This window comes from Xenopus laevis, chromosome 3S, assembly GCF_017654675.1.
Source record: "Xenopus laevis strain J_2021 chromosome 3S, Xenopus_laevis_v10.1, whole genome shotgun sequence".
Lineage (NCBI taxonomy): Eukaryota > Metazoa > Chordata > Amphibia > Anura > Pipidae > Xenopus > Xenopus laevis.
The window spans coordinates 129,658,963-129,682,930 of NC_054376.1; the positions used below are offsets into that span (position 1 = coordinate 129,658,963).

The 23,968-nt window shown below is 39.5% G+C and overlaps 2 protein-coding genes across 2 annotated transcripts; both read left to right on the forward strand.

The window, feature by feature from the left end:
- The first annotated feature begins 3,838 nt into the window (after positions 1–3,838).
- LOC108703464 (olfactory receptor 11L1) lies at positions 3,839–4,762 on the forward strand. The gene has a single exon (XM_018239592.2). It carries the CDS (start codon positions 3,839–3,841, stop codon positions 4,760–4,762), a length of 924 nt encoding a protein of 307 aa, XP_018095081.1.
- A 9,718-nt stretch (positions 4,763–14,480) lies between these two features.
- Positions 14,481–15,407, forward strand: LOC108703552 (olfactory receptor 10A7). Its single transcript, XM_018239736.2, has one exon. The coding sequence runs from the start codon at positions 14,481–14,483 to the stop codon at positions 15,405–15,407; it is 927 nt and encodes a 308-aa protein (XP_018095225.1).
- The last annotated feature ends 8,561 nt before the right edge of the window (positions 15,408–23,968 follow it).

The window sequence follows — 23,968 nt, forward strand, 5'->3', positions numbered from 1 at the left end:
TCATCTTCTTCTGCCAATAATGGTTGCGCATCACTCAGTTCAAGAAACTCATGTGAAAATAGCTCCTCTGACTCCAGTGAAGAAGGGGCGCCGGTGGTGGAGGAAGTGTTACGTGGGGTGCCCATAGCAGTGGAGGATGAGGATGTTGTGGTAAAGTTAGAAACGGTAGAGGATGGGGTGTGCTGTGTAAGCCAGTCAACTACCTCTTCAGCATTTTGGGAGTTCAGGGTCATTGCCTTTTTAAAACTGGGCAATTTCCTAGGGCCACAGGATAGCATAGCAGCACGGCCCCTAGTGCCTCTGCGTGGCGGCCTGCCTTTGCCTGGCATTATTTTTAAAACAAAAACAACAACTCAGGTGGTGTTTCTGGAGACGGTATTATTATTGATATTTAGACAGAATGTGAACAAGCTCACACAGCTAAGTGGCAGTGGTTTGAAGAACACACTGGGCAAATAATGCCTGCAAGGTCAACGTATACACTACAGCAGTGGTGGATACGGAATATATTATTGCTGCTTGAAAAACGTCACTCAGGTGCTGTTTCTGGAGACGGTATTATTATTGATATTTAGACAGAATGTGAACAAGCTTACACAGCTAGCTGGCAGTTGTTTGAAAATGAAGAACACACTGGGCAAATAATGCCTGCAAGTGCACTACTATTGGTGCACTACTATGAAGAACAGCAAACAGCACTGTACACGTTAAAGAACAGTAAGATAAGTAAAATAAAAAAAAAATTATATGTATATTAAAAAAAAAAAAATTCTCGGGTTGGTGCTGCTGAACTACTAGGAGCAGCACAGTAGCACACCAGTCCCACTCCCCAACACTGCTAGACTAATAGCACTGGGCTCTTATAGTAGCAACTAGCAAAGTAAAAAAACAAAAAAGAAAATAAAAGCAGTCCTTACAAGGACTATTGGGTTATTACAGCAGTCAGCAGATGAGATCAGAAGAGATCAGTGCCCACAGCAGCTACATACAGAGCACTGCAGTAGAAGGTAGATTACTAGCCAGCAAAGCTACCTAACCTAAAATGTCCCTCAAATCCCTGCAGACTTCTGTCCCTCCAATACAGAGCAGTATCAAGTAGATTACTAGCCAGCAAACTTACTATCATCTGTCCCTCAAATCACTAACAGCTCTCTCCCTACACTAGCTCTTCCAAGCACACACAGGCAGAATGAAAAAACGCTGCAGGGCTTCAGTTTATATATGGAAGGGGAGTGATCCAGGGGGTGTGGGGGTGGTCCAGGAGGGAGAGCTTCCTGATTGGCTGCCATGTATCTGCTGGTCTGGGGTGAGAGGGCAAAAAAAGCGCCAGGTAAGGCGAACCCAAAATGGCGAACGTCTCGCGACATTCGCGAACATTCGGCGAGCACGAACAGTCGATGTTCGCACGAACAAGTTCGCCGGCGAACAGTCCGCGACAGCCCTAGTGTCGGACTGGTCCATAGGGATACCAGGAAAACTCCCGGTGGGCCCAGGTGTCGGGGGGCCCTTGTGCTGCTAAAGATTTGGCCTATTTCATGGCCATTTCCTATTTCTTTGAGAACAAAGAGGCTAAATAGATGGAACAAAAGTATGTAAAGAATAGAGACTAGGAGAATAGAGGTTGAGTGAGGAGAATAATGAAAATAGTACTGAGAGTGGTCCCCTGGTCTATGGGTTTTTGGTGGGCTCCTGGTCTAAGGTTTTTGGATGGGCCCCTGGTATCCCAGTCCTACACTGGCATTGTCCTATTGAATTCCAGCAAAGGGTACAAAGGTGTCCTGTTGTTACATCCCACCTTATGCCAATTTGGCACCCCCTAGTGTTCTATAACTTATGTCAGGTGTTCAATAGTGATGGGCGAATTTGCGCCGTTTCGCTTCGCCGAAAAATTAGCGAATTTCGCGCGAAATTCGCCAAACGTTTTTGACGCCGGCGCCCGTTTTTTCGACGCCGGCGCCCGTTTTTGACGCCGGCGTCCGTTTTCCAAAAAAAAACATTTTTGATGCCGGCAAATTTTTACCGCAAATTTTCGCCGGCATTTCGCGAATGTATTCGCTGGGCGCGAATCGCGCAAATTCGCCACGAATTCGCGCCTGGCAAATAAATTCGCCCATCACTAGTGTTCAAGCCCCTTGTGTTTTAATTTGTGGGTCCAATGAATTGCTGCTAGCATAATGACTTTTAATACATTATTTTGTTTCTTCTGAAAAAGTTAATTTCTGAATCTGAAACTTAGTCACTAGAAAACCTTGGATCTATTTGTTTGTTTTTGGTTGTGTAGCCATCTTGCTTTTGAAATGAGAGGATACAGCATGGTGAGAATGGCATTGGGTATGTTATTGTATCACAAAAGAATGAGAAATGGCCAGCCTATAGCTTATGTCAGGGTAGGGGCCACTTGAGAAAGCTGAAGCCAGGAAATATGGCAGTGGTCAAAAAATGCCCATTGGATCTTATAAAATGGTGGGCTGCTTGGTGCAGCATATTTACTCAATAGTAATGACCAAAAACAGAGTCAAAAATTTGCTGTGAAAAAAAAAATTGGCAAGAAAAAAACACCCATATATTAATATATTTTGCTAGAAAAAAGTTGCTGTGACAAAAAAGTCACCCATAGACTCACTTTAATATATTTTGCCCATAGACTTTATTGCATTTTGTGAATTTTTCAGCAAAGGGAAACGGGACAGATTCACTCATCACTAATAGCAAATGCAAATATTTTTCATGATTTTAAAATAAGAGATCCTAGGAGCCTTGGAAAGCCTCGGAGACTTGTCTATTACAAATTATCACTTTACTCCCTAGAATGATCATTATCACAAACACAGGAGACTCCTAAAGATTTCTCAGAAGATTTACTGGTTGTGCCACAAATACATAAAATAAGATCTGCCCCACAGTCTGAATTTGGGAGCCATTCTGCCATTTGCAAATCAGGATTCTTGTATGTGTAGATCAGAATATTCTGATACTGCAAACACTGTACAGTTTATGAAAAGTCTAAAGAAATCCTTGACTTGAAGAAGTGCAAACATTGTGAGAAGTTGTGGGTTATGTTTTCAGTTTCCATTTTGCAAAACAAGTTCCATGCTGGATGTTTCTATTTGGAGAGGGATCTGAATAAACTGAGAGGCTGTACAGCTAACTTGAAAATGAAGTTCAACTGCATAATGGGGCTTCTTTCATTGAGAATGGTTTAGTAGGTATTATCTATAACAAAGCTTTGCTACTTCAGGTCAGGCAGCAACTGGTAAACCTAATTCAGTTCAACGAAAAATGCATTTATTCAAGGGATGGAAGCAGTTACCCCTTTATTACTCCCTCATATAAACCTCACCTTGAGTATGCGGTAGAGTTTTTGGAAAAAGTTGGAAGGAAGGATGAGCTGCAAATATTGCAACTACTGTAGTACAATGAAACTATGAGGAAAGACTATCAAAGTTGGGTTGTTCTCTCAGGAAGAAAGGTGGCCATGATAACGATTTACAAATATGTTAGAGGCTTTTTAGCCATTTGGTGGAATTTTTTTTCAAACAGAAAGAATGAAATACAAAAGGCCACACCTTTAGACCAAGGTAACAAATTTTCATCTGAAAAAAATGCAAATGGTTCTTCACAGTGAGAGCAGTGAGATTGGAAAATTTTCTTCCGAGGGATGTTGTGAGGGTGGATTCCCTTAATGTCTTTAAGATGGGTCTTTTTGAACAAGAATTATTTCTAGGGATGAAGCTAATTTTATTTATGCCTATACAGTATGTAAGTTTGTCTGCAAGCAAATGAATGATCTATATGTAGAGTTTGGCTGTGTTAAATATATCTGTTTTTCCTCAAGGCAATGGATATAAAGAACATAACAATGTTGAATGAGCTTTTTCTCTTGGGATTTCAAAATTTAAACTGCTTCAGGATTCCTCTTTTTTGTTTGATTCTTTTAATTTACCTTTTGACACTAAGTGGGAACATGTTAACTATAGTGTTGGTGTCCACCAGCCACAATCTTCGGTCCCCCATGTACTTTTTCCTCCAGCAGCTGTCCGTATGTGACCTGCTACAAACCGCATGTACTGTACCCCTCTTACTTTGGACTATAATAAATGATGGGACCACTATCTCGGTAGGTGGATGTATAACACAATTTTATTTTTTTAATGCCTCAGAAAGTGTTGAGTGTTTACTTCTAACAGTAATGTCCTTTGATAGATATTTGGCCATCTGCAACCCCCTACGTTACACATCTTTAATGAACCCCAAACTTTGTGTGAAACTGACTCTCATACCATGGCTGCTTGGCTTCAGCATTATATTAATCACTGCAAATGCCATCGCAACACTACAGTTCTGCAACCAAAATACCATCAACCATTACTTCTGTGATTACTTTCCTCTTCTGGAGCTTTCCTGCATGGACACTTTCTTTGTGCAAACAGAAGCAATACTTCAGGCTGTTCCTGTGGTTTTTATTCCTATTATACTAATCATTATATCATATGTTTTTATCATCCATACACTTCTAAAAATAGTTTCCACTACTGGGAGGCAAAAAGCCTTTTCGACCTGCAGCTCCCACCTTATAGTGGTCTTCCTATTTTATGGCTCTCTCATTGGCATTTATGTGGTCCCTTCCAGAAAACAATCACCTACTATAAGCAAAGTATTCTCTCTGTTATTTACTGTTGTGACTCCTTTGCTGAACCCTGTTATTTACAGCCTAAGAAGCAAAGAAATGAAAGAAGCTCTTAAGAAAATGTTGTGTTTTTGATGACATCTGTAATAGTTCAGAAATGGCAGTTCCCACACATATTTCTTACAATATTCATACAAATTCAAACAAATGAGGCAGAACTAGTAGAATTGAGGCTAGACCATAGCAATTCAGTAGCCTACAACACAGCATGAAATATGTATGGTGTATATACCATTACTATTCTTGTTCTCATGGGATCTACTGAGTATCTACTCTAAGATATCTGCTTACCCCCCTTTGCTGAAGGTCTGTGGCATGTGTACCTGACAACAAAGTCGGCTGATCTTTTCTCTAGAAATGTTGACATGTCTGAACATATAGCCATTCAGTTAGTAGACAGTCTGGGCATGGAGTTGGTCAATAAGTGATGCCTGAGTTACTTCTGAGGCTAAAGAAAGCTCAGTAGATGGTAAACTCATTAATATCAGCTGTTTGCTTGAAATTTTTCTGGACAAAGTTTGCCCATTCTATCCATCAGGATGAGCATTTTTTCTAAATATGAAGAAATTGCACAATTTGATATTAACCCTTAGCTGGAGAGAAAATCATTAGTTACAGTATTACTGTCTGCCCCCAATTCAGATGTTTCAATGAACTTGTGATTGTACAGCTTTCAAGGATCAGGAGTTATGGGCAAGTCCCAGACCCATGGGGCTCAGAGCAGGGTGAGAATGGACTTCTAAGCAGAATTTCGCTGGCTGCAAAATTGCAGTGCTTCGATCACCAGGCTGCCTCTGTTTGTTGGTACTAAATAAATCCACCATTTTACTTTTCTGCCTTGATAGACTGTTCATTGAGTGCCTGCTCCGACATACATTGTCGATTCTGCTCACTTAGCTGAAGACTCAAAGCGTAGCACCTGGGCCTCCTTGGGACTCTTGGTGAGTTATGGATAGAATTTTATATGTTTTGAATGAGAGTCATTAATAGCTTTAATTTTGAATATCAAATTGTGTAGATAAATGTCCAATGGATTTAATCACTTAATCAGAAAACGGCCTGCTTGAAGTTTTTTTGGGGAGATTTTCCAATGAGGACAACTTATAGAATTTACATTGTACTCAAAATGCATTAAAGTCAATGGGTGTTATTTCTTATTGCGATTATTTTTCTTTGTGACTTTTTTGTCTCTGCAAAATTTGGTGACTTTTTTGTGACAGAAAGTTTTTTGTGACAGATTGTTTACTCAGTTTCATGAAAAAAATTTGCAATAGGAGCAGTGCGGAATTTTGCCATTTTGGACAATTATGGCAGATGTGACACAATCACACTGGAATTATGGGAATCAACTCTGCATTATGGATGAACAACAACAAAAATTTAGTCTTAGCTGAAATTTTCATTTTCTTTAGTCTGGAGGCAGCACACACAATGGGTTAAATCCCCTCTCCAACCCTGGTAGGACCGAAAATTAAAGCAATCAAACATAAAAGCATAAAGCATAAATAGGATCAGGCAGCCCCCCCCCCCCCCCGGTGTTAGTTTTCAAGCTAATTCCAAAAAAAACCCAGAGAACAATGATGCTTCAAGAATTTTATTTAGGGAGGAAATATTGTGCTGCCTCCGGACTAAAGAAAATGAAAATTTCAGGTAAGACCCAAGAGGTAGAAACTGCTCTCGTAGAGTGTGCTCTCAACCCCTGTGAAAGATCCTTCCCAGATAACTGGTATGCCACTGAGATAGCCTTCTTCACCCAAGCTGCTCTAGTAGTCTTGGATGCTTTTTTAAATCCTTCTCTCTTCCTAGAAAACACCACAAAGAGGTTATCTGATTGCCTTACTGGTTTAGTTCGTTCAATGTACATGTAGAGACAACTATGAACATCCAAAAAATGCAACTTCTCTTCACTCTCATCCACTCTCTTACAAAAGGCCGGAAGAATAATCTGAGAATTTACATTCTTCCAGGATGGAAAAAAAATGGCAACTTCTTCATTATTACTTTTTCTGGCAGAAAAATAGTATACGAGTATGAGCCGATGCAACTCACCCACCCCTCTGGCAGACGTAATTGCTACCAAAAATGAGTTCTTCAAAGACAGAAACGTCATTGAAATCGAAGAAATTGGTTCAAAAGGATCTTCAAAAAGGATAACACAATATTCAAATCCCAAGGAGGAACTAGTACTGACACTCCTGGTCTCAACTTTAGAGAAACTTTAAAGAAACGTCTGACCAACGGAAGTGAAGACACATTTTTGTGCAACATTGTGTCACGTTCGGCACCCTATATCCAGAACTCAAGCTAGGCTCCCTGGTCACGGCTCTCACTTCTGCCTATAACCGCCGCATTTCACCTCAGGAGGAGCCCTCGACTAATCGGATGCCACCAGGTCTTATTTGAGAGAGGAGCAAAGCTAACGGTTCTTGATGAGCAAAGGGGCATGATCGTCTCACCAGGATACTGGAAGGAAGAACACACCAGGAACAGGCAGGCCAGGCCAGCACAAGCAGAGAATCCTCTGACAGGCCGGAATCAGGATTAGAGAACGTAGAATAGTTGGAGGACAGGCAAAGGTCAGATTGAAGAGGCCAGAATAGTCACAAGCAGGCAAGGTCAGGATTGGAGAGATTAGAATATTCGAGTAGGCAAGCAAGGGTCAAAACACAAAAAAACTCAGGATTCAATAGAATAAGCAGGAAGCCAAAGGTAATAGCATTAGGAATAAGCTAAGTTGAACCTAACAATGGGCAATGTGTTGAAAACTGAATCTCCCTTAAATAGGTTTTAATTTTGCACCATTGCGCGCTGTCACACGCCAGCGTGAATGTGCCTATGAAACCCGGAAGTGCGTGCCTCGTGCTATAGAGGAGACCGGCACAGGAGGAGAAGGAGGGAGCGTGGCGGGCGTTCACGCCGAAGGAGCGGCGGTGAACCCTGCTGCCCACTAGACCACCAGGGTGAGGCCTTACACATCGCTGACAGAGCTGAAACATGCACTTTAAGTGTATTATCCCTTGTCAAAACCTTCCTGCAGGAGTTGAAGAATTTGAGCTGTAGAACAACCCCTAGGGTTGAAAACTTTCTCCGCACACCAATTCCAAAAACATTTCCAAACTCTAGTATAAACTCTCGATGTAGAAGGGCCCCCCATCCCCATGCTGAAGCATCAGTCATTATCAAAGTTCGGAGATCTGAAAGAGTGACCATCTGCTATCGGCACTAGAAAAACCCGAGAGTAAACTCCTCTCTGAAGCTCTGAAGAGGGAACTGGCTCCACCACCTTCTTCTCCAGAAACTCAAAGATTGCTGTCTCTACAGCTCTCTGTTTCACTGGATTCTGAAGGACTTTTTTGATACAAAATCTCATAATTGGAGGGCTCTGAAAAGCAATAAAATAACCATCTCTTATAAAACTCAAGACCCAAGAGTCTCTTGTTGTATTTTGCCATATAGGAAGAAAAAAGGACAGCCTTCCGCCTACTTCTTCCTGGCTTCTGGTGTCAGAATCCTGCAGACTTGGAGAGGGAGGCATCCTTCTTTTGACCAGCTTCCTTATTGGGAATCTACTACCAACTCTCTCTCTCCTAAAATCTCTTCCTCTATCTCGGTCTTGGTCCCTGAAAGATCTTCTGTAAGAATCGGACTGAGAGGGGTATTTTCTTGCATAGGGATGAAAAAAGGGTCTCTTCTGAACTTTAGGTTTATCCTGTGGAAGAATTGTCCCTTTCCCTGAAGCCAAGCTATCAATCAGCTTGTCCAAAGATGAGCCAAACAATCTGCTGGGTTCAAAAGGCATAGAAATTAGGGCATTCTTTGAAGCTAGATCTGCAGACCATGCCTTTAACCACAGAGCCCTCCTTCCAGCTGTAGACAAAGCCATAGTTCTGGCTCCCAACAGTGTCAATAGCGACATCACACAGAAAATCTGTCGCAAACTTGATTGGATAAAGCATATCCAAAAGGCCATCTCTAGAAGTGCCAGTATCTATCTCCTCCTCCAATGAGTTCAGCCAGAACTTTAGAGATCTGGAAACCGACACAGCTGCTAGGGAGGGTTTACAAATATTAGTAACCGTAATATATGATCTTCTTAAGGCACACTCTGTCCTGTGATCCATCTGGTCCTTGATCGCTGATTCCTCCACTGGAATAGTTGTACGTCTTGTTAATCTAGCTACTGGAATGTCAACCTTCGGAGGCTCTTCCCATCTCTTCAATTCCTGGGCCTCCAGAGGGAACATGTCTTTGAACCTCTTGGATGCATCTGGCTTTTTCCCCGGACTTTGCCATTCTGATTCATTCAGTTGTTTAATAGATGGATGTATAGGAAACTCAGCAGACTTCTTTTCTGAGAAAAATAAGTGATCCTGCTTCTTTTCTCCAGAACTTTTAACTCCTATAGCCTTCTTAACTTCCTTTATTGGTTTATTAACTTTTTCCACTGGAAAGAGAAAAAATTCCTCCTTTGACTTTTGAGAAGATGAAGAGGAAGTAGAAACAGACCCGTCTGAATCAGCCGAAACATCATAACCTCTGGTCAATGTTGTTGTAGTACCCCTAGAAGGGCCTGGAACAGCCGAGGACCTTACATCATCAAAGGCCTTCGATAACATGCCCTTAAACCAAACCATAAAATCTTCAGGGATATGAGATGGGTTATCCCCTGAATCCTGGGTGCAAGCGACACAAAAGGATCCCGATATATCTTCAGGCAGAGGCTGATCACAACCAGCACACACATTATGTCTGGATTTCCTCTTCTTCTTCTTCTCTGCTTGAGACATCTGAGAACAAAAGGGATAATCAGTAATATATACTACATTCATTCCAGCATTACCAAGGGCAGTGGAGAAGAAAGGCTACACTGTACCTTTAACAGCCCACAGAAAAAATCGTCAGCCTGGCGGCACACACAGACAGGAACTGAGAACAGCAAGGGCAACAAAAAGCTTAACAGAAAGGTTTATAAGGAGGCACAATGGAGCACCACACCCTGCAGAACCTATAATAGTTCTCCTGGCATCTGCATCAGCTTCTGAGGCCATTCCAGAAAGCTACAATGAACCTTGCGCTGTAGTGAGTTCACTCCCACGCGCCTGAGCACCAGAGCCGCCAGCTTCGCGCAGCACCTCTCTCCATTTTCATCTGGCTTCTCCCTGCCAAGAAAACTTGCAGCGGAGCATTACCAAGGGGGGACTTACAACATTCCCATCACCCCCCCCCCTGGAGGTTCCCACACTCAAGTGGTATCTCCTGTGGCCATAAGGTTCCTAAAAACCTGGATCTTCATCTGTCACCTTCTCGCCTACCTGGGATGGACAGAAAAAATCAAAGGGGGGGGGGCTGCCTGATCCTTTTTATGCTTAGAGTGTTTGATTGTTTTAATTTTCTGTCCTACCAGGGTTGGAGTGGGGATTTAACCCATTGTGTGTGCTGCCATAGAACATAAAAAAAATGACTATTTGCAATGCAAATTGCACTTTGCACATTGCTTTTGCATTTGTTAGTGTTCATATCATAAACAATTCTCTATCATTAAAATCATAAGATATTCAACAAGTTGAGGCAAAAGCTTACAGTGGGTGGGAACAATGAACTTTGGAGAGAGGTACATTTTAAAAAGGGATATATAGGGGGTTATCTATTAAAACTCAACTTTTTCTTTTGTTATTATAAAAACAATTCAAACAAGCTCCCAAACCCAATTGCTCTTAATTTACCAATAAAAGTTTTTGAAAAAAATGGCGCAACACTATTGAACTTCAATTGGAATCATGCAACTTTTTCGAATTGACTCTGAAAACTCGACTTGTTGACTGAAAAACTTACATTTTTCATATAATCAAATGAAAACCAGCACAAACTGCCCAAAACAATCAAGAATCTTGACATGTTCCAAAGATTAAAGGGATCATCTGCCATTGGCTGCTACGGGATTTCAACAGTTTTTAGCTGGAGTATTTTTGGATTAGAATTTTTAGAAGCTTCAGGGCCATGAGGTGAATTGAAAAACTCATGTCAGATGGCAGCAGCCCCAAATTTACCAGAGGAGAGCAAAAAAACGCTCCTGGTAACTTTAAGAGCCGAGTTTACAGATATTGAACTGGAAATTTAGCTCTTCAAGTGCAGAGAGAGAGAAAGCTCAATTGTGCTCTTTTCCCTAGTGATGCAGCCCCCCTTGGATCTACTCTTGAGCAAGAATGGTAAGTGAGAATGGCAGCATCACAGTAGCTGCCTCAGGTGGCAAGGAGCAGAGAAACGCCCCTGTTTAGGGCATAATAAATCTTGAAAAATTCAAATTTTTTTCCCTCTAAAAATTAAAGTGTTTCCCCTTTAAAAACTCAACCAGAAAAAATTGAGGTTTCATAACCTCCATAGTATAGTTAATGAATTGGTATAGTTTACAGTAGTTTGTGGTAGAAAATCACTATAATCTGCACCATACAAAATGAAATTCAGTTTCCAATAGAAACAATAGTAAACACAATAATGAGAATAAAGATAGACACCCCCAATTGGTAAAGGTGTAAGAGATCAGTACAATGTGTAACTAATAATGAAACCAACATCATAAGCAAATGTCTACATTAATTTAACCCTTCTGATCATTACCATACTTAATCTGCATTAAAACAACGATCCCATAGAGTGACCAACCATGGAAATGTTTCCACCATGTGATTAATTAGCTAAATGCTATAGCACTCTCATGAGTTTTGACTGATGATTAAACAAGTCTTTTAATCATCTCACTGTTTCTTATTAACCTCAGGGGATAGTCAGAATAATCTGTAATTGATCAGAAGTCCCAATGGATTAATTCTTTGAATGTAAACATGAAATCATTTGTATGACATCTGCCAGTGCCAATTAACCACCCTGTGACAGTTGTGCAATCTAAAAATATTTTGTTATTTAGTTGGTGATATAAATACAGTTCCAGTTGCTCCTAAACATTCCTGCTGTGAGAACTGACAAACTGTAAGTAGCAATAAGTGCTTCAACCACTTGGATTCATTGTTTTCTTGTCATTTTTAACAAGAATTTTCCCAGAACACAGACTTTCTCTGTTGTATCCGTGGAACTAAAAAAGAGTTGTTTGTTCCAAAGCTTTGAAGAGCAGATCATAATACAGTACCAACAACTTATTCATGGGGAATATATTTTTTATATAGCACCAATGACAAACATTTCACTAGAATCAACGTAGTTGCAATTGCATATTGTTAGGAGACAAAAGAAGAGGAGCCTACTCTCATGAGCTTACAATCTAAGAACATATTTCCTGCAGAACACAGAAATTGCAATAGGAGGGTAACTGTATATTCACAGTTGGAAGGGATGAACTGTTTTCCTGGGTTAAAATATGTTTTATAGTTCCTTATTAGCCAAGGGTGTCAAGTGTTTCTAGTCTTTTATGGGAGTCACCATGAAGTTCTGCCTATGTGAACCCAACTGGACAGCAGCTGGATGGCATTAATGGTGCTAAAGATTAATATGAAGGAGACCTTAGGAGGAGAAGGTAGGTTGATGGTAGCTAGCTTGAGGGTAGATCCTGTCATAGCTGTATGAGTGAGGGTAGTTAGCAGAGCAGCCAGAAGGTACAATGAGAAGAACAAAAGGGCTAGTAACTTAGATGTCACCCATCAGTAAAGGGCAGGCTCATGGATAGATGGATCCCAAGAGGAGCACCACTTTGATGGCCTTGTGCTCTGGGAACTGGACAAATGCTGGTTGCTAATGAGTACTAACACTGGCTCTAAATAATTCCCTGATTGTGCCTTATACAGCAAGGAAGTAACTGTTCTAAATATCTAATAACTGAATCAAGATGGAAGTACCAGCAAATAACCAATTAAATGCAAAGCCCAAGTTAATAAAGATCTATTAATCATGTGGAAATCCTTCCTCCATACCGACAGTAAGATCCCAACTGATATAAAGAGTTGTGTCTATGGGCAATGTTCTTCTACCAAAACTGAGCCAAATAAAGAATATGTTTTGAATGATCCATACATACAACCAAATTTCTTATATTGTGTCGTATATATTCTATAATCAATACATTAGACGACTGGTTCCAGGCAATGGGTGGAAACGCTATTTAGATCTTGTAGTTAATTTTACGTTTCTACTAGAATTTCCCAGACTTCTGTAAACGTATATATATGTATATATTAAGTGCCTACACTCCAAATTAGATGAAAAGAGGGATGCGTGGTCATCTCTTTTATATGCCAAATGTGGAAATATCCAGGACCAGCAATCACTTTGTGAACCAATGCTTTTATTAGGACCTCATTAGCACCTTTATCAAGGATAATATAAAGGTGTGTCTAGTATCTAGTAGGTAAATAACATATCATATAGCTTGCTGACTATCCTTTCTTTGCTGTTTAATTTATCCCAACTGTTTGTGTTACATGTGTTTCAATTACTGAACATCCAATGACAGAGATTATAACTTATCAAGAAGAGAGTTTTTTGCGAAAATATAAAATGGTTCTCTAGCATAAGGATACTGTGTTATTATAAGAGCAGGCAGTACTTAGTTATGGTCAATCTATTATCAGTTACACAATTCTGATTTGTTGCCATGGGCATAAGGACTGGTAAAAGTAAACTCCTATCTAGTAAATCTGGCCCGTAATATATTTAAATACCTGCAGAACTGTTTGAGAGCTTTGGGATATTCACTTGAAATGCAGCTCAGGAGAAGTCAAGCACAATACCTTACTACTGCCATCATTTATTCCACTTTCAATTCTTTTTTTTTTTTCAATTTATCTTTTGTTCCTTAAAGAATTGCTTATATAATGATGACTAAAGCTTGCTGAAAAAAAATTATTTTCTTTCCATGTATCTATGTACAAGAGGAATTTGTAGAAGAAACACATTGTACTGTATATATTATTCATTACTGTGGGCACTGCTCCTTTTTTAGGTTCTCTATATTCTGTTTCTACGGCCTTTATTCTGTTTTCTACCTTGTGATGGATTTACTACTGTTTTCTCCATTTTAACATTCTTCCTTAGTCCTGTTACCTTCTATTCTCCTTTATATCATCTTTTCCCACCCAAAGTCATACATTGTTTTCTCATCCCTGTAACCTTTTCTTCTCAACTCTCCAATCCACATTTCCCTTCTTTTCCACCCATACTATTCTATACTGTCTCTTTAGTTCACTTTCAACTATAGGCATGGGACCTGTTATCCAGAATGCTCGGGACCTGGGTCTTTCTGGATAATGGATCTTTCCATAATTTGGATCTTCATACCTTAAGTCTACTAGATAATCATGTAAGCATTAAATAAACTCAACAGGCTCATTGATCACCACTTGTCATTCTCTCTTCTATGATGCCTTTCTTTCTTACTATCCTATGCTCTCTACTCTCTTCTTTTCTGCCCCTCAGTTCTGTTTTATTATTATTATTTTCTTCCTGTTCCTGTATAAATTAATTACTGTATTTATTAACTTCAGAGTCCTACTTATTCTGTCTGTGTTCCAAATATTGTTTTCCTATAGTATGTGATTTTCTTTGGAATGGCTTCTGCCACATCAAGCCACACACACTAATCATTCCAAACTCTTTCAGTGAAAGTTTACTACAAATAAAGGCTATAATAAGATATTAAAGTATAGTGTAGTCGAAGGGTTATTTATCTATCTGTGCAATGTATGTGAAAAAAAAACAATTTTTGCATGTGTATTTATTTCAGGGAAAGCAATTTCGTAGACCTTGGCAATCCTTCCTTTGACCCTGAAGAGCTTCTGTTAATTCAGCAATGTGTACGGACAATCAGACTGATGTCACCGAGATCCTACTGTTGGGTTTTCATGATCTAAATAATTCTAAAATTCCACTTTTCATTCTATTCCTGTTAATCTACAGTGTGATATTATTTGGAAACTTCATCATCATCTTCCTGGTGATGTTTAATGAGAACCTTCAGATCCCCATGTTCTTCTTTCTGAAACATTTAGGGTCAGCAGATATTCTGCTCACAACTAACATTGTTCCCATGATGTTACATGTCATAGTAAATGAAGAAATGGTTATAACTCTAGTTGGTTGTCTTTGTCAGCTTTATTTCTTTGGTGTTTCTGGATTCGTGCAATGTTTTCTTCTTGCAGTAATGTCCTATGATAGATATCTTGCTGTCTGTTACCCACTGCATTATCTTTCAATCATGACGCCCAATGTCTGTCTCCAGTTTGTTGTAGGTTGTTGGATATTAGTGTTTGTAATAATAACAACTGGACTTATTTTGGTATGCCAATTGCATTTCTGTGGCTTTAACCAAGTTGACCATTTTTTCTGTGATTTTGGCCCAGTTGTTGCTCTTTCTACTTCAGACACATCTGTAGTAACAATGTATGACTTTATAAGTTCAATCCCTATTATTTCTGTGCCATTTGTTTTCATCATTGGATCCTATGTGCTCATCTTCATAACAATCCTCAGGATGAATTCCAAGACTGGAAAACAGAAGATGTTCTCCACCTGCAGCTCACACCTAACTGTTGTGTGCACATATTATGGGACTCAGATCATAGTTTATATGGGTCCAACTGGAGGAAAGTACGCTGACATGAAAAAGTTCCTTTCTCTTTTGTATATTGTTATCACTCCATTTATGAATCCCATCATTTACAGTTTGAGCAATAAGGAGATCAGAGAATCTCTGAAGAAATATATTAAGGTGAAGTAGGCATGTATGTCAACAAATAACTGTGAGAGAAATGTCACAACCTCTCCTGCCAGGGGAATTGTTCTTAATTAAAAAAGTATATTTTTGTTATAATTGTGTATATCAGTTTATTTTAACTCACATTTCTGCTGTTCAGTAATATTCCCTACAACATACAGTAAGGTGAGGATGTGAGCCTGTGCTAAGTGTGTTTGGATCTCATCAGATCTGTCTGCTTTACTTAATAATTGTTCTCCATGGTACAGAATGCAATAGAGGATGCAAATAAACATTTCCGTTAAAAGGTCCAGATCTATTTGTTGAATAATGTTAACTATTGCCTGTTGGATACATTAATTTAATTACTAATAGGAAGTAAAGCAGGAAAATAAATGGTAGTACAGAGATGTCTAAGTTGTAAATAAGCAGATTTTATATTTATCTTACTTAAAGATCTGCATGTTTTGTGACATATTTTATTAGGGCTTCACGCGTAGGAAGACTCTTGGATGAAGGGGTTAAGGAATGTGTAAGTGTTATGGGGGGAATAGTCATCAGGAAAGGAAGTGCTTAGCTGGAAATCCAGCAGTCTTGTCTTGGCAGTGGTTATATCAGAATCCCACCCGTGTGCCCTTATAACTGGTGGTGAGGTATGGTAATGTACAGGGTTCAGTATTGGGAGGAGTTTATGTCTTCTGTCACCCTTGGGTTGGCAAGTTGGCAGAGGAACTGGTTGCTGGAGTTGGAATGGGGCTGTATTTACCTTTTTTATGGAGTTTGGTTGGCACCTCCTTGGAAAATGGTCCCGGAAGTTATTGGTTTAAGTGAGGCTTACTTTACTCCTACTTGTCTGTCCAAGTGTAGCAGCACTGGAATGGCTGGCAAGGAGGTGGCCAGTTCACTTGGTGGGGTTCTATTGGTTAGCATTACATTTTATGAGTATGGCGATTTTGAACGGTCATTTTCCAGTTTATGTTCCTAATAACATTGTTAATAAAGCTGTGGTCTTTGCTAAACCACCCATGGTTTTTAGTGTCTTCATTTTATGTATGCCAGGTAACTGAAGGGTTTAGGTATGGTAAGCTGCCTTGATGCTGCCCAGATCATAGGTTACCATGTCAGCAGTCCACTACAAAATCCATGAAGTTGCATCAACACGACTTTTCTTGTCGATTTCCTAGTTCAAGTAGAGTCTTAGACGAGGCATCTCTTTGGCAATCACAATCCATCATCATACAGTACATCTAGTTATTTATATTATTTATATGTAGTTATGTCCCTTCATGGGACTGCAGGGTTCTTCGGGTAGGTAGGTCTTTCATTTGAAACTCTTTAAAAAAATGTCACTCCACCAGTTGGTGCTGCTGACCTCCATCATAGAAAATCTTCTGCTTCCCTTGAAGTTTCTTCAGTTTCTTACCACTTACTAATTTGTTCTTTACTGTCTGGCCAAAACTAACATGAACATGAATTGGCCAAAACTAACATGATAGTGTCCTCTGGAAGGCACAAGCAAGGTTTACCATTACATGTCAAAGGGACAGAAATCAAAGAAATGTGACTATGGGCAAATTTCCCTTGTTCGCCGATTCAAATGGGCCTACTTATCAGCCTCACTACCTCCTAACAAAAAGCAACAGGCAGTCATTTTACTCACTGTCTTGTCTACTCCAGACAGAAGAAACTCCCCTCCCAAAGACTTTAAAGCCTCCCCACTCCCCTACACAGGTGTCTTTTCTTTCTTCTGCCTTGGACAGTAAATATTGTTCTCTGTGGGATCCATCTCAGGGCCTCGCCGAGAAAGCGGCCATTAGGGGGAGTCAGGTTTAAAGGTTTTCCTGACAAGGGCTTCTGAGTGGTACAGGCAAGATACTGTACCAGATAACGGATCTGCTTACTGGGAAAGCAGTATGTGTAATTGTGTATGCCCTGGAACATAGGGGTGGGGGCACACTCTACTGGTGGCGGCGGCTGGTCGCAGCTTCGTATGAACGGTCTAGGTATGAAGGTGGCTGTTTCTCCATTGCCCCTCAGGTGTGTCCTCCCAATCTGCCTACTAAAAGGTGGCATCTTGGATACATAGGAATACCGGCTGCGGTGCAGTGGTCTAATGCTTATCTGAAGGTTTTTTTGTATTTTTGAGATGGGTTCTATAGACTCTGCTACCGCAATATATATATGCTTACCACACAATATATTTGTGTATAGGGTATGTATACATGTTTTAAAAAACAACCCCTCCTGGCTTGTGCAAGTCCACTGATTGCCAGTCACTACTCAGCTGGAGGCAATAATTCCTCATGTACCTGAAGGCAATAATTACTCAGTAACCTCAGTGCTGTTATCCTCAGAGATGTCTGGTAAGAAATCCATGTATCCTCCATGCTGATAACTGTGAGTGTATAACTTGTTGTAGGTGATGAAAGCCTCAGTAAGTTGGTATATCTGTGGGGCAGCTCAGGCTGCAGATCTGTTTTCCAGATTGAGATTGGCCTAAGGCATTGTATCCAGATCTGGTTTGATCAGTATCAGGCTGATTCCATTAAGACACAGCTGAGCTAATTAACTGCTAATTAACCACTTACCTGTAAGGGGGGGGAGATCTTGTTACAGGTCTCTGGCCCTGACACTTATTCATTTTCACCCAGAAGTTAAGCACTGGAATTGGGGAATCAATTGTATCCCAGGAATGGTTTCAAGCATATTCATTGCTGGGACAGAATATGGAGTTTGTTCTCCTTTGAATTACAGGAAAGATTAAAACTATTCAGGTTTTTCAGGTGCTTCTGTCAGTCAAAGTCTGGGCTGCCTTCTGGATTGTTCCACATCATACTCAATCCATAAATGTAGTTTCTTAATGCTGGTGATACCTTAAAAGTTATAGCTACTAGTTATTCCATACTAGTTACACCAGACTGGTTATTAGGAACTACTCAGTAATATGATACTCGGTATAGCATCACCAGACCTTACAATTAGGGGCATTCAGTGGAAGTATATACTGTGTATAGCACTATATGTCCCTATAATCCAGCCCAATCAGTCACTGTATAATTTTTCAGGCTCACTCAATAATTTTCATATGGTTTTATTTGATGTTTACATGATTTTCTAATAGACTTAATGTAGGAAAACCCAAATAATGGAAAGATCCATTATCCAGAAAACCCCAGGTCCTGAGTATTCTGGATAACAGGTCTCATACCTGTATATGTCTGATTTTATTATTATTATTATCCTTTATTGATATAGCAGGGATATAGCATGGCAAACCCTTTTAGAGTCAGGCCCATTCAGTTATTGTTCAATGTTTATAGAGCTACTTAATAATATCACACTGTGGGGCAGATTTACTAAGCTCGAGTGAATAGTTTGAATCAAAAAATATTCAAATTTCAAAGTAATTTTTTGGGTACTTTGAGCATCGAATTGGTCAAATTCGATCGAATTTGATCGAATCGAAGCAAAAATTGTTCGACCATTCGATAATCGAAGTACTGTCTCTTTAAAAAAAACTTTGACTTCATACTTCGCCAAATTAAAGCCACTGAAGTCCAATGTTAGCCTATGGAGACCTTCCACAGCACTTTTCAAAGTTTTTTTTGGTCGAATAAAAATCATTCGATCGATCGCTTAAAATCGTTCGATCGTTTTTATTCGAACCTTTTGTGCTAAAATCCTTCAAATTCGATATTCAAATTCGAAGGATTAAACTTCGAGGGTTTTTTTAACCCTCGAAATTCGACCCTTCTGCCCCTGCTAAATCTGTGTGTGTAATATCATAGGACCTTACAATAGGGTCACCCAGTTGACATATAATGTGTATAGCACAACATATCCTTACAATCAGGCCCAACTAGTGATTGTATAATATGTACACAATAATATCTACTGTTATAACACCACACTGTGCCCTTACAATCAGGGCTATCTAGTAATGTATAAGGTATACAGAACTACGTGCCCTATACATTTAGGTCAACTCGGTAATATCATATTGTTTATAACAGGGCCAGCCCTTTGCAATAGGGTCACTCAGTGATTATATACTGTGTATAGTGTTACATGCTCTCACAATTAGGGACACTTAGTAGTTACACACTGGGGGAGCTCTTCAGGCTCCATTTACATTCAGGGCCACTCAGCAATACCTTACTGGGTATAGCAATACATGCCCTTGTTATTATCCAGTCTACTCAATGACTACATACTGTGTATAGTGTTACAAGCATTGGGGCCACTCAGTAAATGTGTTTTGTGCCTTGCGCTATAGACCTTCACATTGAGTGGCACTCAGTGATTCTATACAGTGTTCATAATTATAGGCCCATTTTTGCAATGAGAGGCCACCCAGTAATTGCATATTGTGTATATCTCTACCCGCCCTGTACATTAAAGGCCATATTCTGGCAAAATGGATATAACCCAGGAGCGGTTTGGTCTTTGCCTAAAGTCAGTGAACAATCTTATAATGATATCACTGCAGCAGGTCATGGATCATCATTAATATTGGAATCAATTCAGTTTATGGACTGTCAGGGTTATGAATTATCTAAACATTTTATGTTTGTGCGGCCACTACATAGGGTTATTACCTGCCCTTAGATCAGTGATCACCAATCAGTAGCTTGTGAGTAACATGTTGCTCTCCAACCCCTTGGATGTTGCTCCCAGTGGCCTCAAAGCAGGGGCTTATTTTTGAATTCCAGGCTTGGAGGCAAGTTTTGGTTGTATAAAAATCAGGTGCATTGCCAAACAGAGCCTCAATGTAAGTTGACAATCCACATGGGGCTACCAAATGGCCAATCACAGCCCTTATTTAGCACCCCAAGAACATTTTTCATACTAGTGTTGCTCCCCAACTCCTTTTACTTCTGAATGTTGCTCACGGGTTCAAAAGGTTGGGGTTCCCTGCCTTAGATGATAGCCCTTTTATATAACAATACTGTATAGTGCAGTATTAGCCTTCCAGTCATCTTATGCCCTTAGTGATTATGTGCATTACTATTATATTAAAGGTCATAGACCAATTAAACTTTAAGAGCCGAGTTTACAGATATTGATTTGAGTTTACAGATATTGGATCTACTCTTGAGCAAGAATGGTAAGTGAGAATGGCAGTATCACAGTAGCTGCCTCAGATGGCAAGGAGCAGAGAAACGCCCCTGTTTAGGGCATAATAAATCTCCAAAAATTCTATTTTTTTTCCTCTAAAAATTAAAGTGTTTCCCCTTTAAAAAGTCAACCAGAAAAATGTGAAGTTTCATTACCTCCATAGTGTAGTTAATTAATTTTACAGTAGTTTGTGGTAGAAAATCACTATAATCTGCACCATACAAAATGAAATTCAGTTTCCAATAGTAACAATAGTAAACACAATAATGAGAATAAAGATAGACACCCCCAATTGGTAAAGGTGTAAGAGATCAGTACAATGTGTACCTAAAAATGAAACCAACATCATAAGCAAATGTCTACATTAATTTAACCCTTCTGATCATTACCATACGTACTCTGCATTAAAACAACGATCCCATAGAGTGACCAACCATGGAAATGTTTCCACCATGTGATTAATTAGCTAAATGCTATAACACTCTCATGAGTTTTGACTGATGATTAAACAAGACTTTTAATCATCTCACTGTTTCTTATTAACCTCAGGGGGTAGTCAGAATAATCTGTAATTGATCAGAAGTCCCAATGGATTAATTCTTTGAATGTAAACATGAAATCATTTGTATGACATCTGCCAGTGCCAATTAACCACCCTGTGACAGTTGTGCAATCTAAAAATATTTTGTTATTTAGTTGGTGATATAAATACAGTTCCAGTTGCTCCTAAACATTCCTGCTGTGAGAACTGACAAACTGTAAGTAGCAATAAGTGCTTCAACCACTTGGATTCATTGTTTTCTTGTCATTTTTAACAAGGATTTTCCCAGAACACAGACTTTCTCTGCTGTTTCCGTGAAACTAAAAAAGAGTTGTTTGTTCCAAAGCTTTGAAGAGCAGATCATAATACAGTTCCAACAACTTATTCATGGGGAATATATTTTTTATATAGCACCAATGACAAACATTTCACTAGAATCAACGTAGTTGCAATTGCATATTGTTAGGAAACAAAAGAAGAGGACCCTACTCTCATGAGCTTACAATCTAAGAACATATTTCCTGCAGAACACAGAAATTGCAATAGGAGGGTAACTGTATATTCACAGTTGGAAGGAATGAACTGTTTTCCTTTCTGGTTTGAAATATGTTTTATAGTTCCTTATTAGCCAAGGGTGTCAAGTGTTTCTAGTCGTTTATGGGAGTCACCATGAAGTTCTGCCTATGTGAACCCAACTGGACAGCAGCTGGATGGCATCAATGGTGCTAAAGATTATTGTGAAGGAGACCTTAGGAGGAGAAGGTAGGTTGATGGTAGCTAGCTTGAGGGTAGATCCTGTCATAGCTGTATGAGTGAGGGTAGTTAGCAGAGCAGCCAGAAGGTACAATGAGAAGAACAAAAGGGCTAGTTACTTAGATGTCACCCATCAGTAAAGGGACAGGCTCATGGATAGATGGATCCCAAGAGGAGCACCACTTTGATGGCCTTGTGCTCTGGGAACTGGACAAATGCTGGTTGCTAATGAGTACTAACACTGGCTCTAAATAATTCCCTGATTGTGCCTTATACAGCAAGGAAGTAACTGTTCTAAATATCTAATAGCTGAATCAAGATGGAAGTACCAGCAAATAACCAATTAAATGCAAAGCCCAAGTTAATAAAGATCTATTAATCATGTGGAAATCCTTCCTCCATACCAACAGTAAGATCCCACCTGATATAAAGAGTTGTGTCTATGGGCAATGTTCTTCTACCAAAACTGAGCCAAATAAAGAATATGTTTTGAATGATCCATACATACAACCAAATTTCTTATATTGTGTCTTATATATTCTATAATCAATACATTAGACGACTGGTTCCAGGCAATGGGTGGAAACGCTATTTAGATCTTGTAGTTAATTTTACGTTTCTACTAGAATTTCCCAGACTTCTGTAAACGTATATATATGTATATATTAAGTGCCTACACTCCAAATTAGATGAAAAGAGGGATGCGTGGTCCCCTCTTTTATATGCCAAATGTGGAAATATCCAGGACCAGCAATCACTTTGTGAACCAATGCTTTTATTAGGACCTCATTAGCACCTTTATCAAGGATAATATAAAGGTATGTCTAGTATCTAGTAGGTAAATAACATATCATATAGCTTGCTGACTATCCTTTCTTTGCTGTTTAATTTATCCCAACTGTCTGTGTTACATGTGTTTCAATTACTGAACATCCAATGACAGAGATTATAACTTATCAAGAAGAGAGTTTTGTGCGAAAAAAAAAATGGTTCTCTAGCATAAGGATACTGTGTTATTATAAGAGCAGGCAGTACTTAGTTATGGTCAATCTATTATCAGTTACACAATTCTGATTTGTTGCCATGGGCATAAGGACTGGTAAAAGTAAACTCCTATCTAGTAAATCTGGCCCGTAATATATTTAAATACCTGCAGAACTGTTTGAAAGCTTTGGGATATTCACTTGAAATGCAGCTCAGGAGAAGTCAAGCACAATACCTTACTACTGCCATCATTTATTCCACTTTCAATTCTTTTTTTTTTTTCAATTTATCTTTTGTTCCTTAAAGAATTGCTTATATAATGATGACTAAAGCTTGCTGAAAAAAAAAACAATTTTCTTTCCATGTATCTATGTACAAGAGGAATTTGTAGAAGAAACACATTGTACTGTATATATTATTCATTACTGTGGGCACTGCTCCTTTTTTAGGTTCTCTATATTCTGTTTCTACGGCCTTTATTCTGTTTTCTACCTTGTGATGGATTTACTACTGTTTTCTCCACTTTAACATTCTTCCTTAGTCCTGTTACCTTCTATTCTCCTTTATATCATCTTTTCCCACCCAAAGTCATACATTGTTTTCTCATCCCTGTAACCTTTTCTTCTCAACTCTCCAATCCACATTTCCCTTCTTTTCCACCCATACTATTCTATACTGTCTCTTTAGTTCCCTTTCAACTATAGGTATGGGACCTGTTATCCAGAATGCTCGGGACCTGGGTCTTTCTGGATAATGGATCTTTCCATAATTTGGATCTTCATACCTTAAGTCTACTAGATAATCATGTAAGCATTAAATAAACTCAACAGGCTCATTGATCACCATTTATCATTCTCTTGTGAAGAACGTACCTGGTGGTCTAGTGGGGGGGTGGCAGGGACGCCCCTGGCATTGGGTGGTCTCTGTTAGTGTCTTAGGGTGCACGCGGCGGCGTGCTCTTGTGAAGTTTAAAGGCACGCTGGCGTGATGACGCCAGCGCGCAATGGTGTGAAATTTAAACAGTATTTAAAGCTCATTAGGGCTGTGAGACCTTGCCCGTGATAGGATCTTGTTGCTGGTGCTTTGTGAGCTTCTGTATTCTGTATCCTGATTCTGGTTTTGACCCTTGCTTGGCTATCGACTATCCTGACCTCTATATTTGACCCTTGCCTGAATATCGACTACCCCT

Coding starts and splice junctions, on each gene's coding strand:
- LOC108703464 (XM_018239592.2), top strand. CDS start 3,839: ATGGATATAAAGAACATAACAATGTTGAATGAGCTTTTTCTCTTGGGA.
- LOC108703552 (XM_018239736.2), top strand. CDS start 14,481: ATGTGTACGGACAATCAGACTGATGTCACCGAGATCCTACTGTTGGGT.